This window comes from Podarcis liolepis (assembly GCF_965112155.1).
Source record: "Podarcis liolepis genome assembly, chromosome: 2".
Classification (NCBI taxonomy): domain Eukaryota; kingdom Metazoa; phylum Chordata; class Lepidosauria; order Squamata; family Lacertidae; genus Podarcis; species Podarcis liolepis.
In genome coordinates this window covers 50,237,524-50,257,196 of record NC_139555.1, presented here as the reverse complement: position 1 = coordinate 50,257,196, position 19,673 = coordinate 50,237,524, and the positions used below count along the sequence as shown (strand labels likewise).

General features: G+C 43.6%; 2 protein-coding genes across 7 annotated transcripts in view; both read left to right on the top strand.

Annotated features, from left to right (window-relative positions):
- The first annotated feature begins 2,771 nt into the window (after positions 1–2,771).
- SLC26A2 (solute carrier family 26 member 2) lies at positions 2,772–17,551 on the top strand. Of its 6 annotated transcripts, none has more exons than XM_083482035.1 (4): positions 2,923–3,071; positions 12,490–12,666; positions 13,151–13,807; positions 14,859–17,551. In XM_083482035.1, the coding sequence occupies exons 3-4, from the start codon at positions 13,163–13,165 to the stop codon at positions 16,362–16,364; spliced, it is 2,151 nt and encodes a 716-aa protein (XP_083338161.1). In that variant the 5' UTR covers positions 2,923–3,071; positions 12,490–12,666; positions 13,151–13,162; the 3' UTR covers positions 16,365–17,551. The 6 variants fall into 6 exon arrangements, with proteins under 6 accessions (XP_083338166.1, XP_083338161.1, XP_083338164.1 ...); XM_083482036.1 differs by lacking the exon at positions 2,923–3,071 and adding an exon at positions 3,186–4,054; XM_083482040.1 differs by lacking the exon at positions 12,490–12,666 and having other exon boundaries at positions 2,772–3,214.
- LOC310696432 (sulfate transporter-like) overlaps positions 17,350–19,673 on the top strand; it is a gene marked incomplete at its 5' end in the record, with an annotated part of 21,113 nt that continues 18,789 nt past the window's right edge. Inside the window, one exon of the mRNA XM_083481960.1 lies at positions 17,350–17,481. The remainder of the gene's footprint in view (positions 17,482–19,673) is intronic.

Below are 19,673 nucleotides of genomic sequence, written 5' to 3'. Positions count from 1 at the left end.
GAGCAGCAGACAGGAGTGCAGCCGGGATATGTGAACAACCGAAATAACAAAAAGACAAAGCACCAAATGACACCCCCCCAAAAAAGCAAAGCTTTTTAAATGCCAAACTGTGCTATGTAATCTCAGTGAAAATTTAATAATTTCTTATTTGAAAAGTTAGGAAAATATCCTTAAATCTGCACTAGGCATAAGTTTTAATCTTTTTTGTCAGTATACATTTAATCTTTTAAATTAAGAGGATTAGTCCATTTCAACTAATTCGGAAGTCTGAATTCATCAGTAGTATTGTTGTCATTTCCCCCTCTCCTGTGCCTGCCCCCGGATTAGTGTCAGTGACTCAGTTGTGTCATCTGATTCTGCTGAGTGGGAGGCAACCATTAAGCGCATGAATTCAGAGAAGGCTACTGAATCTGTTAGCTGGATAGTGGTGAAGATATTTATAGTATTAGCCTAAAATGAATGTAATTAAGACAAACACATTTTTTTTAATTGATCTAAGTAAGTGATGCACAGCAGTGCTTTATTCTTTCAAGCTGACTGCAACTATTAATGCAGTTAAGGGACAAGTGCTACGCATGCACCATTTTATGGTGGAAGGAAGCCACCTGAATGGAAGCCACAGGGTGCTATCTGAATACTCATTTGCCAAAGCCAGAATCGTGCTTGCGCAACTACATATTCCAGAAGCTCCAGGCCTTGCTCGGAGAAGTTTAGCATTGTTAAGGTTTGTCCTCATCTTTCAGGGTTGCGGGCCGTTTGCTTTCTTCCCATCATGATTATAAAATTACCACTTGTCTCTTCAACTCTAAAAATTCCAGTGATCTGGCCCTCAGGAGAAATGCTATAAGGTTAGTTGCTCAAACAAGTGTTTAATTGCCATTGGCATCAGACAGAGGTCAGTCACTCTCAGGCTGGATGAGCGACCCTCAAACCCGGCCCTCCAGATGTTTTTGGCCTACAACTCCCATGATCCCTAGCTAGCAGGACCAGTGGTCAGGGCTGATAAGAACTGTAGTCTCAAAACATCTGGAGGGCAGAGTTTGAGGAAGCCTGACCTAGAGGTCTGGCAAACAGTGGTCCCTGCCTTCTTATCTTACTTTTCCCTATTCCAACCTTCCTCTTTCCTCGGTAAATATTTCAGTTCCGTTTTAAAATGGCAATGTGAGTCCTGGATGATAAAGCGATGTGAGATAAGCTTCATTTGAGTTATGAAAGATCTGTGGCCAACAGCAGATAGTTCAAACACTGACGGCCATTTATTTTCTTCCTATGACCCTGTTCTGTGTAGAGAGATGCATGGAGAAATTCCAGTGTCAGCCAGGCTGGGTTGCTCCAGTGAAGTGCTTGAGCCAATACTTCCAAGGGGGAGTGGATGATGAAGTGCATAGTTCATGGCTGAACCTTCCCACACCCTGCATTTTATTTGCATTTTTATGACTGCTTGCAAAATTCACAGTTGCTAAAGTGGCACTGGAAGGTAAAGAAAGTTGCCTGGTTATCTCGGTGGGGTGTGACCAAACGGCACATGTCTTCCAGCCTAATCAAACAATTATTAAAACTTGTCCCGTGAGCTGCTGAGAAGATAGCAAGAGTCACCCAGGCAACTGGTCCTATATACTACTGCTGTGCTGCCAGGAAGTGGGTGAATAAAAATAAATGATTTTTTTAAAAATATTTTTTTAAAAAATGGATTTTTTAAATTTAAATCGGATTTTTAAAATAAAATGCTGTTGGGAGAAAAATCTTTCTAAAGGTAGTTTTCTATTTAAGTTACATTATAGTCCAAAGGCTATTCATCAGGAAATAAGGATTTGTTTACAGTTTTTCATGTGTGCTAAAACTCAGTCTAAGATTTTTTTAAAATTAAAAACAAACATGGATACATATGCTATAATGTTATTGTTTTATTGTGCTGCCTAGTCAAGTAGGTCTTAACATTTGTTCAAAGCTTGACCATATAAATCTGCAAAGCATTTCAATCGGCCCCATACAACTCATGATACAACAAGCCAGACAAGTAACAATGAAATATTATGGGCTGCCAGATGGCTGATTCCGCCCCGACCTCACCCCCCTGCCCCCCCCCCCCGTCCCAGGCAGGCAGAAACAGCTTCCCCAAACCTTTAGTGAGCCTCTGTCAATGCTCAAATATGCGCTACAAATTGTGCAAGCCTGCTGCAAATGATCCCAAATTATAAGCACGTGTGTGTGTACATAGTGATAACAGAGTCGGCCTATATGGGCTCAAGTCCCATTTCCGCCCCCTGGTTCTGCCAGCCTCAGAAGCGCATATATGAAATGGGTACAACAGTGACTGGCTAAAAGAAGTACGGTAAATTGAATTTGGATATACAACTGAAATTATTTGATGATGCATGTTGAGCTCTTAAGTTTTAATACTGTATAGGTCACATGCCAAGCAACGCAGGCCGTTCGGCATAAAGTTAAACGGGACTGCTCTGCGAGAGAGCTCGCAACGCCTGCCAAGTCGCAAGGATGTTAGGTCCTCCCGAGTAAGTCCGCTTAAGGTGAGCTAAAAGCACATGGCTCTCTTAATAAGGCCTCGCCGGGAGCAGGGGGGGGGGCTGAAGGCACCCAAAGAGATTCGCTTTTACTTTTTATCCAAAGTTGACAGCCTCCCGTCCCCACCGCCGCGTCAAAAGACCACCGAGGCCGCCGCCGCCTCCGCGTCTTTTTGCTTCCCGCCCGGACAGGGAGAGAACCTCCCTGCTCAGGTTTCTCAGCAGGCGGGCCGAGGCAGGCGTCACAAGAGGCCTGACCGGAGCCTTGGGCCGCTCTCTGCAAGGTCGCTGAGCTGGCGGCCGAGGGGGGCGGCGGCCTCGCAGGGCGCGGGCGGGACCTCCCTCCCTCTCTCCTCCTCCTCCTTCCCCGGGCCGCTCGCTGGCAGGAACTCCGAGCAAGTCCCGCCGCCGCTTCTTGGAAGCGAGGAGGCCGCCGCGAGAGTCGCGCGCTGCCGCTGCCGCGAGCTGAGCTGAGGCTCCCGCGTGGAGAGGAGCGCAGAGAGAGGAAAGGCGGCTGGAGGGGGCGGAAGAAGAGCGCTTTTGAAGCGTGTGCGTTTCTCCTCGGAGGGTATCTCGGTTGGGAAGGGGCGGTCAGGAGTGGGGTAGCAGGAGGCAACTCGGGGGTCGTGTCTTCTTGCTTGAAAGGAGCTTCTTGCGCATCCACAGCCTACCCTCTCTTCGGGCTGAGTTTGGTGAGGGTCTTCTGAGCACTTTTGGGAGGCTTTGGAGTAAGATAACCTGCTGCTTCATCGTCTTTGCTTCGCTTCATATTCGTCTAAAAACTCAGGAGTGTTCCAGTCGTAACAAAGCATCTTTCTATTCAGCTGCTGCTGTTTAAACCGAATTTATGCAGTTAAACACTTAGCACCCTTGGCCTTCATTATTGTCGTTGTGTTTTTGGCGGTTCTCCTCCCTCAGTAGAGAGAGTTTGAGTGGCTAACGTTTAATAGTATTTATTTATTTTATTTAAGAAAATTTATATACTGCTTATTGTGTGTGTGTGTGTGTGTGTGTGTGTGTGTGTGTATATATTTAAAAGGCTAAAAGGGAACCTGATTGTGAAGGAAAAGGTTTTGAAATATCTGTTTGGGTCTATCATCCATTCAGAACTGGAATAACACACCCACTTCACTGGAATGTTTGCCCTGTATAATCTCTCACACCCTCCAAAAGTAAGCTCAGGTAAATCAATTGTGCTTCTTTCCCCGCCCTCTCTAATATATAGTGTTTAAAGTGGGATTCAGAGTCACACATCTCACCTGTAGCGGGGCAAGAATGGTCACAGATTTCCCAATTTGGATGTCAAGGTAGGAAGTGGGGCAAAAAGCATCAGCCACAGAAGTTGCTGCTTTTCCCATTTCCTTGTAAATGTTTGAAACAAGTCATGAAATTGCAATACATGCACAATTCAGTAATGGGAGAGAAAGATAAAGGTTTCAAGTAGATTCTCAAGGCAGACAAGAAGGAACATTTCAGAAATTGGATTGAGATTGATGTGACCTTTGTGCAGGGGGAAAGAACGGCTGTGGAAGGTACAGTACTGATCTGTTTGAATATAAAATAGTTGAGCATCTTTTAAACAGGAGTGACAAGTTTGGAATCTAATCCTATAATACATGGGACTCTGAAGGAAAGTTTGGATAACATCACCCCAGAGGATGCATACTTTTTTAAATAATGAAAGTGTGGTTTTAGTTATCATATGACGTGTAGTGGAAGCCAAGGGCCTGGTCTGGCGAAAAAAGAATGGACCTGTTGTAACTTACTGCTACCTTCTGGAATGTGTGATTTACCTGTGAACGTTTGTTTCTGATCACAGTGTTAGTGTTCTTTCTCTTCTTGTGGAGAGAGTGATTCACAGAGTCTTTGGAAGAAGATGTTAAGCTTCAGTTATAAACATGGGTATTTGGATATGTGTGATCCCCCATTATTATAACCAGGTGTTTTTACTTCCAACATTTTAGGGTTGATTCATAAAGTCAGTTTTCTCCATACAAAAGCAGTCACTGTCCAGCCTTGGAATGCAGCTTGTGTGGATAAATATTTGTACATGGATCGGACTGCAGCAATTTCCATAAGCATCGTGGTTGCAACAAATACTGTGGTCACAGAAAAAGAACTGCAGCCCACTGCATTCTGTGTATAGCCCTATTCATGTTAACTTTTTCCATGCATAATTTCAGGCACATGATGCCCAAGGCAGACTATGAATGCTTGTATTATGGGAAATTGACTTAGTAAGCCAAGCCTTTGTTATCAAATCTGAAATACAGATTTTGGAAGCTTTGTTATTTATTTCTGAAGGTCCTAAGAACTGAGCAAGGTCTGTATAGGTAGGTAAGAATAAAAGGTAGATCCTGCCTGCAGGGTTGCAGTCTAAAAGAGGAAGGGAAGAACAATAACATTTACCCTGGAAAAGCCAAAGTACATGTGGGTCTTTTAGTGAGGAAGTGTTGTAGGAATAATAAAATAAAAGAGATCAAACTAATGTCAGAAAAAGAGGATTTCCAGTGTTAGCAGAAGATCAAAAGTAAAGGGATGCAGTCAAGCACAGAGGTTTAGTTAATAGGAGGTATGGAACCCTAGTGTTAAATCTATAGGAGTCTTTGTCTTATTTCTATGGGCTTGTGTTGCTATTTGATTTACACCTGGTGTCACTGGTGATATGGTCATAATCGTAAACATTAATCGCAAGCCATGAATTCTGGGGTCCAAACTACATGTTATGAGGACACTAAAGGCTATCACATTTCTCCATGGTAGTTTACAGTAAAAGAATAAATGTGTGACATGACATTGTGTTAGCTTTTATACAGTAACTATCAGTAGCCTCCCCCATGTAACTATCATGTAACTATCAGTAGCCTCCCCCTGCAGAAAGCAGGGCTTGAACTGTAGTGACCGGCTGATTGGCATTGACTTCAAGCGTCACATTAATCTTTCTTTGCAGTGTGGCTTGAATTCAAGCAATAGAAAAATTGGATTTCTGACATCATTGCCCTGTCCACCTGTCATAGTAGTCCAATTTGGGGCAGCAGAGCCAGGGTCCAGTTCAATAGCTGGAAGAGATTCCCCACCCTGATGCAGAGCTATCCCTCAAAATGAGCTGGAAATGGTTCAGAAAAGGTAACCAAAATGATTAAGGGACTGGAGCAATTCCCCTATAAAGAAAGGTTACAACATTTAGGGCTTTTCATATGGAAACAAGGCCAGTTGTTGGGGGATATGATACAGGTGTTTAAAATTACATATAGCATTGAGAAATTAGTTAGAGATAAGTTTTTATCCCTGTCTCGTAATGTTAGAATAAAGCTGAATGTTGAAAGATTCAGGGCAGGCAAAAGAAAGTGCTTATTCACTAAGTGCATAGTTTAAACTATGGGGATAACTCCCATGAGATGTAGTGATGATGGCCATCAACTTGGATGACTTTAAAAGATTAGACAAAGTCATGGAAGATAAGGCTGTCAATGAGGTCTGTGAGTAAAGATGCCTGTGTACTGCCTCCGGTATTGGATTCAATATGCTTCTGAATACCAATTCTTCGGGAATCAAAAATGGGGAGCGGGCTGTTGCTTTCATGTCCTGCTTGCAGGTTTCCTGTGGGCATCTAGTTGGCCACTGTGAGAACAGGATGCTGAACTAAATGGGTATTTAATCTGATACAACAGGGTTGCTCTCATGCTTTTTGATTGCTCCCCTGTACTTTCTATTCATCTCATTCAGCAACATTTTTCAATCAGCCAAAAGTAGGTAACACCTAGAATTACATAAACTTGCACAAATATCCTTGGAGCAGTGCTCATGTGTGAAGCAGGAAGTTGCACATTTCCACTATGCTTGTGATTCAGATGTGGGATGTCCCACATTTCTTTGTCAGGTAATACGCAACACTGAGGCTGTCTCTGCAATATAACTGTCACAGATGAGAGAAGCCCTAGCTAGGCTGTTTGTGAAGGTCATATGCTTTCCTTCAACTAGGCCTTGATCTGAGCATGAAAATTGTTGCAGGTAGCTGCTTGTGTGAACTTGGCCCTCTGCTTTGAATAGTTACCACGTCAGTGGATCTGATAGACCTCTTAGTGTTATTTTGACCCAGACTCAAGGAGCTGGAGGAGGAGGAGAGGACAGAGGGTGAAGAAAGAGCTATGAGTGGAGGGGGGCCCTTTCCCCATCCTTTGGACTCTCTGGGAAGTGCAACAAACCTGGAACTGGCCGAGTATGGAGAAAGCAGTTAAATGAGACACAGTTGTAGGCAGCCTGAGGAATTACCATCCACCTTGGGCTTGCCCATAAAAACAAGTCTAGAGTGAGAGACTAGGGTGATTCCCCCTGTTTCCAGGAACTCTTCTCATTGTGAGACTTTTGTGGCTGAGCTGAGAGTTTGTTGGACCCTAGGTGAGAACCCAGAGACTAAGAGGGAAGATGTGTTAGAAGGAAAATGAATTGCTATTTATATACATTTGTAACCTTGTATCAATTAGTGTTTTTATATGTAATTGTGTGTTTTTTGTAATATTTTTGTTTAAATTGTCTTTTGCTGCTTCAGTTTTCAGTACACTGCTTAGAGATACGTTTAAATATATCAGGCAGTGTAGAAATTAAATAATCAGATTATACTTCAGATGAGTAAGCTTGAACTGACTGTGTACATTCAGTCCTCTTATAAGTGCAGGTGAACTGTGACAATAGTACACATTGAAACAGGAGGTTTGTGATTGTGCTCCAATAGAGAAAGACATTGTATAAACAGAAAGAAACAGATATAGCTTTTTAAAAGAAACAGAACATAGATATGCAACATATTTAGCTACTAACTAAAGAGCAAATTGTATTAGAGTGGATTTCCAGTGGCACTGGGCAAATGGAAATTTCACAAAACTGGGGAAAGAGGTGATGGTGATGGTAGGTGCTCGCATTGTAAGAGAGAGAAAGGAAAATGTATACATTTGTGGTGGGAATGTGAAAAAAACTGGAACTTTTTGGTCTAGGGTCACTAATGCCCTTAAACAAATCTACAGAAATGAAATAACATCTTTTTTTTTTCTTGTTGCCTTATTCTTTTAAAAAAAGTATTCTGTATTCTAGATACCTAAATTGATGAAAATGAAAAATAAACAATGGCCAGCCTTTTAAGAATGAGTACTAGTTTTTTAAAAGGCTATCTTGCATTTAGGCAAAATGATTCCCTTTCTTGGAAAAAAGCACTTCCAGGTGAGGCTCTTGACCCATCACATGGACATCTTAGTCCTGGTGTTTTCCTGCTAACATTGCTCAGACTACTCAGGGCAAATTTTAAGGGTGAAAATTTTAGCTAAACTTAACATATCTTTAGGAATTAAAAGTTACTGACAAAAGCTGTAAGACAGTTTGTATACTGTAGAGAAAGTACAGTTATAAACTATAACTGCTTGTCCAAAAAAATACTTTCTCCTCTACAAAATGAAAGTGTACTGGTACATACTGAAGTGTAATGTGAGCAAGCCAACTTCATTGCCAGGCAGCTTTCTCACAAGCCATTCTGCCCCCCCTTAGGACAGAAGTCTGTTACTGCAGTCTAGACACTCTTCAACATTCGTTGGATGAATATACAGCTGTTTTGCTGTATGTGCATTCAAGGACACTAAGCTAGAATAAAGGCTCTTTAATACAGGCACTCTGGTTGGAATTAATCATAGCTTCCAGGCTGTCTGAGAAGCTACACTGACTATTACTTCATATTTGAAGAGAACTTCAAATATGAGTGCCCATGTTAGTGAGCCTCCTAAATGTAACATGTAGGATTTACTGCTAAACATATTGTGGAGATGTGGAGTCAGATCCAGAAGTTTGAATCCAGAGGACTCAAATCCTCCAGCACACTCTGCTAGAGAACACTTTGGAAGCACCACTGTGCATTCAGAGTGCACCACATTACCTCTGGATTGGGAGTGCTGAAGTGTTTAGAGTGCTGAACCATGACCAAGGGAGACCTGGGTTCAAATCCCCACTCTTCTGTGAAGTTCATTGGGCCAGTAACTAAATTCTCAGCCTAACCTACCTCACAGGGTTGTTGTAAGGGGGAAAAGGGGAGGGGGGAGAACCTGTACACCATCTTGAATCTGAAGGTGGAATATAAATCGTTGTTTGAAGACTATCCCTGCCTCCGGGTCTGGCCTTGACCAGATGGATACTGGAATCAACAGGGGAAACCCACATAACCTGAAGGTGTTGCTGTGTAATGCCAGGTCAATGGTGAATAAAACCACTGCCATCCACGACCTGATTGTGGATGGAGGATTTGACCTGGCTTGTGTGACAGAGACCTGGTTGAATGAGACAGATGGGCCCGTCCTTGCTGCCGCTTGCCCACCAGGTTTCTCTTACGCACAGCAACCCAGGTCATGTGGGCGGGGAGGGGGGGTTGCAGTGATTTTTAGGAAGTCATTAGTCTGCACCAGGCGTCCTACTGGGAAGACCCAGTTTTCTGAGTGCATGTTCTGGAAGTTGGGCAATAGGGGCAGTACAGGATTCCTTTTGGTGTACCGACCTCCCCGCTGCACCAAGGATTCCCTGTCCGAGCTGCTTCAGGTCGTGGCGGATGTTCTCCTGGAGACACCTAGTTTGGTTGTCCTAGGGGATTTTAACATCCACGCCGACACAACCTTACAAGGGGCCGCTCGGGACTTCGTGGAAAGCATGGCCTCCATGGGGCTGTCCCTGAATAAGTTGGGCCCAACTCATAGTCATGGACATGCCTTAGACCTGGTATTCACCTCTAGCGACGTGGGTGATCTGACACTAAGTAAAAATGAAACCAAAGAAGTGCCATGGTCAGATCACTTCCTGGTGCAACTGGACTTCTCCGCGACCCTTCCCCTCTGCAGGGAGGTGGGACCAATTCGGATGGTCCGCCCCCGCCACTTAATGGATCCAAATGGTTTCCAGAGAGTGGTAGGGGATGCTTTATCCCATGTTGATGGCCTTTCAGCTGATTCCCTGGTGGCCCGCTGGAATGCGGAGTTAACCAGGGCTATCGACTGTCTGGCTCCGAAGCGCCCTCTCCGATTGCATGGAGCCCGGACAGCCCCGTGGTTTTCTTCGGAGCTGAGGGCGATGAAACAATTGCTGAGACGGCTAGAGCGTCGGTGGCAGAAAACTCACTCCGAATCTGACCGAACACAGGTTAGAGCTCAACGTCGAGCCTACCAAGTGGCGATAGCGACGGCGAAGAAGACTTTCTTCACCGCCTCTATTGCATTTGCAGAAAATAGTAGCAGGAGACTCTTTCAGGTGGTCCGCAATTTAACGGAACCACCTTTACCATCGGGGCCTTGTAAAGACCCCAAGATCTCCTGCAACGATTTTGCAAAGTTTTTTGCAGATAAAATCACTCATATTCGGAAGGAGCTAGACACCACCGTGGGAGCAGGGCTGGGGCGGGAGAGTGCTGGAGCCCTGTCTGGTCAAGTTGCATGGAATCAATTTCAATCCGTTACCCCCGAGGATGTGGACAGGCTGCTTGGACGAGTGAAACCAGCCACCTGTCTCCTTGATCCTTGCCCATCCTGGCTTATAAAAGCTAGCCGGGAAGGGCTGGGCGATGGGCTCTGCGGGGTGGTGAACGCTTCCCTCTGTGAGGGAGCATTCCCAGATCCGCTGAAAGAGGCGGTCATTAAACCGCTTCTTAAAAAACCATCTTTAGACCCGGCCAGTATGGCCAACTATCGCCCAGTCTCAAATCTTCCATTCTTGGGCAAGGTGATTGAGCGTGTGGTTGCTGAACAACTCCAGGCACGCCTGGAGGATGCGGACCATTTGGATCCCTTCCAATCAGGGTTCAGGCCTCATCATGGGACTGAAACTGCCTTGGTCGCACTGGTTGATGATCTCCGGCGAGCTAGGGACAAAGGTGAGAGTTGTTTCCTAGTTCTGCTGGATCTCTCAGCGGCCTTTGATACAATCGACCATAACATCCTTCTGGACCGTCTAGAGGGGTTGGGAGCTGGGGGCACTGTTATACAGTGGTTTCGCTCCTTTCTCCTGGGCCGTGTTCAGAAAGTGGTGGTGGGGGATGAGTGTTCAGACCCTTGGGCCCTCACTTGTGGGGTGCCTCAGGGTTCCGTCCTCTCCCCCATGCTTTTTAACATCTATATGAAGCCGCTGGGAGAGATCATCAGGGGGTTTGGACTGGGTGTCCATCAATATGCAGATGATACCCAGCTCTACCTTTCTTTCAAATCAGAACCAGTGAAGGCGGTGAAGGTCCTGTGTGAGTGCCTGGAGGCGGTTGGAGGATGGATGGCGGCTAATGGATTGAAGTTGAATCCTGACAAGACAGAAGTACTGTTTTTGGGGGACAGGGGGCGGGCTGGTGTGGAGGACTCCCTGGTCCTGAATGGGGTAACTGTGCCCCTGAAGGACCAGGTGCGTAGCCTGGGAGTCATTTTGGACTCACAGCTGTCCATGGAGGCACAGGTCAATTCTGTATCCAGGGCAGCTGTCTACCAACTCCACCTGGTACGCAGGCTGAGACCCTACCTGCCCGCTGACTGTCTGGCCAGAGTGGTGCATGCTCTAGTTATCTCCCGCTTGGACTACTGCAATGCGCTCTACGTGGGGCTACCTTTGAAGGTGACTCGGAAACTACAGCTAACCCAGAATGCGGCAGCTAGACTGGTGACTGGGGGCGGCCGCCGAGACCACATAACACCGGTCTTGAAAGACCTACATTGGCTCCCAGTACGTTTCCGAGCACAATTCAAAGTGTTGCTGTTGACCTTTAAAGCCCTAAACGGCTTCGGCCCAGTATACCTGAAGGAGCGTCTCCACCCCCATCGTTCTGCCCGGACACTGAGGTCCAGCGCTGAGGGCCTTCTGGCGGTTCCCTCATTGCGAGAAGCGAAGCTACAGGGAACCAGGCAGAGGGCCTTTTCGGTGGTGGCGCCCGCTCTGTGGAATGCCCTCCCATCGGATGTCAAGGTGATGGACAACTACCTGACATTCAGAAAACATCTTAAGGCGGCCCTATTCAGGGAAGCTTTTAATGTATGATATTTTAGTGTTTTTTGGTTTCTGTGGAAGCCGCCCAGAGTGGCTGGGGAAACCCAGCCAGATGGGCGGGGTACAAATAATAAATTATTATTATTATTATTATTATAAATGTACATAATTGATAACGGTGATACAGTGGACTATATGCTCCTGATTCTTAAGGAAACTTTAGAAGCAGCCTTTGACAAAATGCAAGGATCTGCTGCAGGGAAAGGAAAGTGGGAAGACACTCATTTACCTTTATCTGATTTGGCCAGCGCTATACATTTTCAGTTTACTTTGACTCTCTTCCATCCTGGACACGAGGGCTTTTTAAGGCCTTTGGGTGACTCACAAATCACAATATAAGAGCACTATAAGGCTTGACTTAGTGCAAATATTGCAAAGAACGTCTGCAAATAGTTCCAAAGTTCAGTCTTCCTTTTACTCTCACTCTGCTACTATTCCTTTAATATTCTTTCTTAAAATGGTGTTGTTTTCTTGAGGTCTCTTGTCATGTCATTTGGTCTTGCTGAGAAGGGCAGTGAGCAAAAGTGGTTATGAAGGATGCTTCATCTTCTTGACCCAGTGAGAACTGAGCCTTTGAAATATAGGGCTTTATACTGAGGCTACACTATTCCCTTTGGTGTGTGGAGGGAAGTGTCTCAAACGTCCTTTGAGCTGAGCTGTAGCCTATACTATAGCTTTGCTTTTCTAACAGAGAGGTGTATGGGTAAGGAAAAAGAAGGACAGGGAGCAAGCTTGGTAGGAAAAAATGACCATGAAGACAGTAGTCATGATCGACACTGAAGTCTTGATTTTGGAATTGTGAATCCTTTTACAAAGCTGGATTTAAGGTGTCAGTCATAACCTTTAAAGCCAATACAAACCTTGTTTTAAAGTCATTTAATTTCAGCTGCATAAATTGATTGGGGTTTTTTCTTCTTCCTACCAGTGTTGCATGGTGTTCATTTTGGAAACCCAAGCCCAGATCCCTACTTGGCTTTGTTGCTGAATGGCTTTGGAACAATCAGTGGCTCTTGGCCTAACCTACCTCATTTGAGGATAAAAATGAGAGTATTCTGTGTATGCTAGCCTGAACTCCATAGAAGCAAGAGACAAAACTGGCAAGGTGGGATATAAATGCAATAAATAAGCTATTCTGCTTAGCTGCTTAAGAAAGCTGGAAGGGCCAGCCAGATAGAGATGTCAGTTCCAATCTGGCATGCAGAGATCTCCATGTGGTTGCAATTGGACCTGTGCCAGTTGCAAAATGTGCCTGGCACCTGGGGAATTTCTAACACTAGATGTCTCTGTTGCTGCCTTCGCCCACTGTACACATGTACCTGGCCCCAGCACTGAAGTCAGTGGCAAAGTCTGCTTCCATAGGAGACTCTCATGTCTCCTGTGTATCAGTGGAACTGTTTAGGCTTAGAGCTGCTGCTGCTGCTGCTGCTGCTGCTTCTGACCCAGGCTAGGGTGTTGTTGCTTTTCTTTGGTAAGTTGTTAGTTTTTTTCAGATAGTTTGTTGTGTTTGCTTTAATAAGCTTTAAATCCCTATGTTGGTTCAAAAAATAATTCTGTCTTCTTTTCCTTCTGTTTCCCCACCGTTCTAGTGAGCCCTGAAGATGGCAGCAGAAGCCAATCATGTCCATTCAGGGTTTGAGATGGCAGAAGTAAATGATGGCCCACCAAACAGCCGTCGCACGATCTGCCTAGAACGTATAAAAAAGAGCACAGACATCAAGGCACACGTGCTGAAGAAAGTGAAGAAAAAATGCACCTGCACCCCAGCTACTGCCAAAGACCTGCTCTTCAGCTTCCTCCCAGTGCTGAAATGGCTCCCCAAGTACAACCTGAAAGAGAACATCTTGGGAGATTTAATGTCTGGCTTGATCGTGGGGATCTTGCTGGTTCCGCAGTCCATTGCCTATTCTCTGCTGGCTGGCCAAGAACCTATCTATGGCCTTTATACGTCGTTCTTTGCAAGCCTCATTTATTTCCTGTTTGGAACTTCCCGTCACATCTCTGTCGGCATTTTCGGTGTACTGTGCCTGATGATAGGAGAAGTAGTGGACCGTGAAGTACAGAGAGCTGGGTATGATTTGGCACCAAACGTTCCTAGTAGTTATAACTCAGACATGCATCTTTCCGTAAATAACAGCACACTGGGGCCTTTGACTGCGAATGAGACATCACATTTGTTATGTGACAGAAGTTGCTATGCAATTAGCGTTGGAGCCACAGTGACTTTCATTGCTGGCATTTACCAGGTAAGAGGTGACAATCCAAAGGGCATCTGTTTTATAGGCTTCTTGTAGTTTTCCTCTCATTGCCTTCCAAGACGAGGTTGGTGACAGACTGGTACCAAAGTTTCAATGCAGCCTCGTAATTAAGCATATACATGGTGATTTGGAATTTTGTTTTTGCAAGAAAATGGTTAGACTCCAATCCCCATTTAGCCCTTTACCTTGATGGGTTGGTTCAGATGTAATGCTGAACTGTAGTTGATGGGAAATGAAAATTTGCTACTTTGGGGCTTAAATACTGCCCCCACCTGTGACTGAGAAGAGGAGCTTGAAAGATTTTCTTCCATTTTTAGTTTAGCTGGAGGTTACTGTGTTGTATGAACTAAACAAACTGACAAATTTTAATTATGGTTTGTTGAAACACGGCAACTTCAAACTATAGTTAAGAAGCTGACTTGTTTCAACAAACCAAATTTAAGATTAACCACAGTTTAGGATTTGGCTGTAATGTTTAGCAGTGGTTATCCTAAAAAGGAAGCATACGCCCCCAACCAACCCACTTACCCAGACTATTTCATTACATTGGTTAACCACCACAAATCCCCAGGTCTAACACAGGCTTAATCCAGCCAACTCATCACAAGAGTCAAAACTTTGTTGTGGCATCAGACAACTCAGATAAATATTTAATAACACTGTAAAGACACACATAGCTAAATAATATAAAATGCATTCCTTATAAGAAAATCATCAGCCCCAATTTAATATGTACATGTGCATACCTATATGTGCACACTTGCCCCATATACATGGTGCTGTTTTGAAATTTTTAAATAAAATATTGGAGAGAGGAAAACCTTCAAATCCAAAAAGGTTAATAAACAAAAGCTAAAAAAAAGAAAGAAATTCTGTAAAGAACTTGAAACAAACACAAACTGATTTTAACTGGTCCCCCACCATGACTGATAGTTATGAACTGATACTTTCAACTGAAATAATGTTTGCATTGTCTAGTCATACTCTTCCATCCTGTGTTGCAAAATTGTCTTCTGATCTTTTCTCCATTTCTTTTCAGGTTGCCATGGGCTTCTTCCAAGTGGGCTTTGTCTCTGTGTACCTCTCTGATTCCTTGCTCAGCGGATTTGTTACAGGTGCTTCCTTCACCATTCTTACCTCACAAGCCAAATACCTCTTGGGCTTAGACATTCCCCGTAGCAACGGCATTGGTTCCTTGATAACCACTTGGATGAACATATTCAGAAACATCCACAAGACCAACTTCTGTGATCTCATCACCAGCTGCTTGTGCCTTCTTGTTCTTATCCCAACTAAAGAGCTGAATGAGCGATACAAATCCAAACTTAAGGCGCCCATGCCCACTGAGTTGGTGGTGTTGGTGGTAGCCACACTGGCATCTCATTTTGGGAAGCTAAAAGAGAAGTATGGCTCCAGTGTTTCTGGGCATATTCCTACTGGGTTTTTGCCACCGCAATCGCCAGACTGGAGTCTGATTCCCAGTGTGGCTCTGGATGCAGTGGCCATAGCCATTATTGGTTTTGCCATCACAGTTTCTCTCTCTGAGATGTTTGCCAAGAAGCATGGCTACACAGTTAAACCCAACCAGGAAATGTATGCCATTGGTTTCTGCAACATCATCCCTTCTTTCTTCCATTGTTTCACTACTAGCGCAGCCCTTGCCAAGACACTTGTCAAAGAGTCGACAGGCTGCAGGACTCAGATCTCCGGTGTAGTGACTGCCTTGGTCATCTTGTTAGTCCTCCTTGTGATTGCTCCCCTGTTCTATTCACTCCAGAAATGCGTGCTAGGGGTCATTACCATTGTCAATCTCAGAGGAGCCTTGCGGAAATTCAGTGACCTGCCCAAAATGTGGCGGTTAAGCAAAGTGGACACATTGATCTGGTTCGTCACCATGTTATCTTCAGCACTGATAAGTACTGAACTTGGCCTTCTGATTGGGGTCTGCTTTTCAATGCTGTGTGTCATTGTGAGGACGCAGAGACCAGAAGGGCACTTACTGGGCTGGGTGCCAGAATCTGAAGTCTATGAACCCCTTCCTGAATATAGGAACCTTCAGATGAAACCAGGGATCAGGGTTTTCCGTTTTGAAGCACCCATCTACTACGCTAACAAAGAGAGCTTCAAGTCCATGCTGTACAAGCAGACTGGAGTCAACCCTCTGTGGGAGTTGGCAGCAAAGAGAAAAGCGGAAAAGCGAAAGCTTAGTGAGAAAATGGTCAATGCCAATGGAAACCGGGCAGAGGTCTCAGTAGAGCTTGTCGCTCACCCACTGGAGTTTCACACTATAGTGATTGACTGCTGTGCGGTGCAGTTCTTAGATACAGCAGGGATCCACACGCTCAAGGAGGTTCACAAGGATTATGGGGAAATTGGCATCCAAGTGCTGCTGGCTCAGTGCAGTCCCTCTGTGAGAGAATCCCTAGACCGAGGGGAGTACCTTAAAAAGGGGGAGGAACAATTCCTCTTCCATAGTGTGCACCAAGCTGTGGAATACGCATTGTGTGCTCACGGGAAGCATGGGCTCAGCGCTTCCGAAACCTAATTTCACTAAAGCGTGAATGGTGACTATTAGCCAAATTCAGATTATAGCAGACATGTGTGCGAGAGATGATGCTGTGCATACACTCGCACAGAAGTAAAGGGCTAATTATTTTATTCATACGGTGTGGGATCATACAAGAAGTTTTGATGCTTTAATTTTGCTCTGTTGGACACAACATTAAGAAGGTGAGAAGCAAGGTGGATTATTATGTCTACGAGCTCTCGTGACAGACAAGCAGAACAAATACTCTTTAACACCAGATGTGCCTCATAGTCACACCCCCTTCTCCTTTTAGTGTTTTCATGTCCCCAATTTTTCACCTCGCCTTGAAGCCCACTTTGGTGTATTTAAATTGTGCTGCCTTTCTGGGTGGTCCCCCCCCCCCGCCTTGAAATAATAAATATGGTTTGGATCCTAAACAACAGGAAGTTAATGGAAGGAAGGTTTTCTGTCCTATTTTGCTTATCTACAGAGGGTCAGGAGCCCCTTATGAACAAAGTGGATGAGGTACTGAGGGCTGCTGGGGAAGGAGAGAATATTTTAAGACTGAGTGGAAATCTGCCCAATATGAGGTGATTCTCCCCTCCCTCAGCAGGCTCTCACATTATTCATGAGGATCCCCAGATACTGTGAAGAGGCTTTTTAGGGGGCCCAGGCAGTAACAAGGCGGAAGATGGAATAGGGAACTTTCGTTCCATTCACTTACCTTAAGATCTAAGCTTGTGCCATTTGATCAAATTTGTAGTTTCAACTAATCATTCTGCACAATTCAGGGGAGAGCAGTTGCTTGCTGACTTACCCCTTGATCTGTCCGATAAGTTACTGGGGAAAAAATATGTGTCCTGTTCTAACCTGTTGATAAGAAAATGGTCAAAACTTTCTTCTCTTTAAAGCCAATCATAAGTGCCTTTACTAGGACTGTAAACAATGGAAAGAACATGTTGTTAGCTGTTTCATAACTGAGGGTTCTGGTTGTGTCATTCATAGTGTATGAAACAACCTGGATACTTAATCAACTTCTCAGACATTCCTTTGGTAAATAAAGCAGTGGCCCTTCTATTAAGAAAACCAATGGATGATGGCTGCAGGGTAATCAGAGCAGGTTACAGGACATTTTGTAAGTAGTCTTTTTTCTTTGCCAGTTAACTGCTATTACATAATGCATAAAGTAAACAATTCTACAAGGATAGAGTTTCTTTGCACTTTTTATTGTTCATGACCCAAATGTCTTTGCAGAAATAAAATCAGTTGGTTGTTTCCAAGTTCTTGCAGGTTAGGTATGTAAAATATAAGCAAATGAGAATGAGATAAAAAAAAACTTTCCCCGCCACTTTTAAATTAAATATTTATTTCCATCACGTGGAGCTATTTAAATACTGGATTGGGAATGTGCATGTTCAATTGCAATGAGGGGTTTTGTTTTGTAGGGAGGATAATCTTGCATAATTAAAAAAAACAAAACACAAATTAGGGATTCATGAGACTGAGGAAAGGGAAAGCTGAACATAGTCAGCTGTTCTGATTTCTACTAGTATAGAGAAATACCAGGTACAATCCCATGGCTAGAACATATTGGAGGAGAAGAGAATTTTAAAAGAGAGATATTGAAGGCACAATTAGGAATCATTCGAGTGAGCAAGAAAATAGGTAGGGAGACATGTTCCCCTTCTTCAAAAGGGGTTGAAAATAGTTGTAGGTTGCACTATTCTGCTTTGTCCAGACATTACCTGGAATACGGTGTCTCGTTCTGGGCACCGCAATTTAGGGATTTTGACAAATGAACATGTCCAGAGAAGGGTGGCAAAGATGGTGAAGGGCCTGGAAACCAAGTCCTACGCAGAGAGATTGAAAGACTTTGGTGTCTTTGTCTGGAAAAGAGATGTTTAAGCGGTTCTATGATAGCCACTTTCAGATACATGAAGGGCTGTTGTGTAGATAATGGAGCAGAATTCTTCCTCCAGAGGGTAGGACCTGAAGCAAGAAGTACAAATTTCGAGAAAAAGAATGTAGATTTCATTTAACTCACCATTAATTCCATTAAAATTTGTGGAATTTCTTTCTTTTTTAAAATGTAAAACTTTTTATTGCACATGAAATACATCAGTACCAAACCATACACAAAGAATAATATAAAAAATGAAAAAATAGAGAAGAAAAAGAAATGCAAAGAAAAGTAGTCAGTAAAAGAATAAAGAAAAGTATAATATTTCAATACAATAAATACTATTTTACAAAATAATAGTAATAATAGACTTCCATCACTCACAACACTTCCTTTCACATTTCATATTTTATCTGTATTTCAGTATTATTTTCATCTTAATAAATATACATATCTATGTATGTTTCCCCTTTTCCATTCAAGAGGTCATTCTAGACACAGCCAAATTTTTACATTAGAACCTTGTCTTTCATTCAAGTACTTCCATTCCTTCTTGACTGTATTACTTTCATTATGATAATCCACATGTCCCAGTTAAGTGTGCTGCATGTCCTGATTTGATTTGGGTTAAAAAAAAAATCTAGGAGACCACCATATATTGGAATTAAAACAGCTAAAAAAATGAACGGCTTGACAGGCTCTTCACTTCCCCTCAAATCTGCAGTGTTGCTGAACTCAATTTGTTTTGCTATCAATCTGCATGTAGCATCATGGTTTAGTCTCAAAGAGTTGGCGTAGAGGTAACCTTTCCCATCCCAAGATAGAGAGGGCTGCTTTTCCCATTTCAAAGTTTAGCTCCTTCTTCTGGGCCAAACTAATGTGGCTTTGTTGACGTAAATTGGAGCTGTTGATCCTGACTTCATGGCCTTGTTTTGCATGTGAGTTCTACTTGATGCGGCAATTCCCTTTACAGAGCCAGATTTTGTGTATGAGATTGTACAATCTGCTCAACAATATGCAAGTTTTCATCAAGCAGAAGAACTTTTAATTGAACAATACAGATTTCTCCCGCTGAGACTTCAGCCTTTTTAATGCCAAAAGGTCCTATTATGGTCTTTGCCAGCTGGAGTGACAAGAAGTATTACATTTTTAGCACTTTTCTGTATTTTAACAGCAGGGCATTATGGAAATTAATATCCACAGAGCTTCACTTATAAACTTAAAATATCTCTTAATTTATCTTTTCTCATATTACAGCTGCTGTTTATAGCAGTTTCTGTTGCTCTTAATGTATCTAATGCACCATAAGTGCTGGCATTTAATAACTTAACAGATTTTACTTCTTGAACTATGTGTGCAATTTTAGTAAGTTACTGTGGTGTTAATTTTAATCGGGCATTTACAAGACTCTAAGCATAAATACTTAG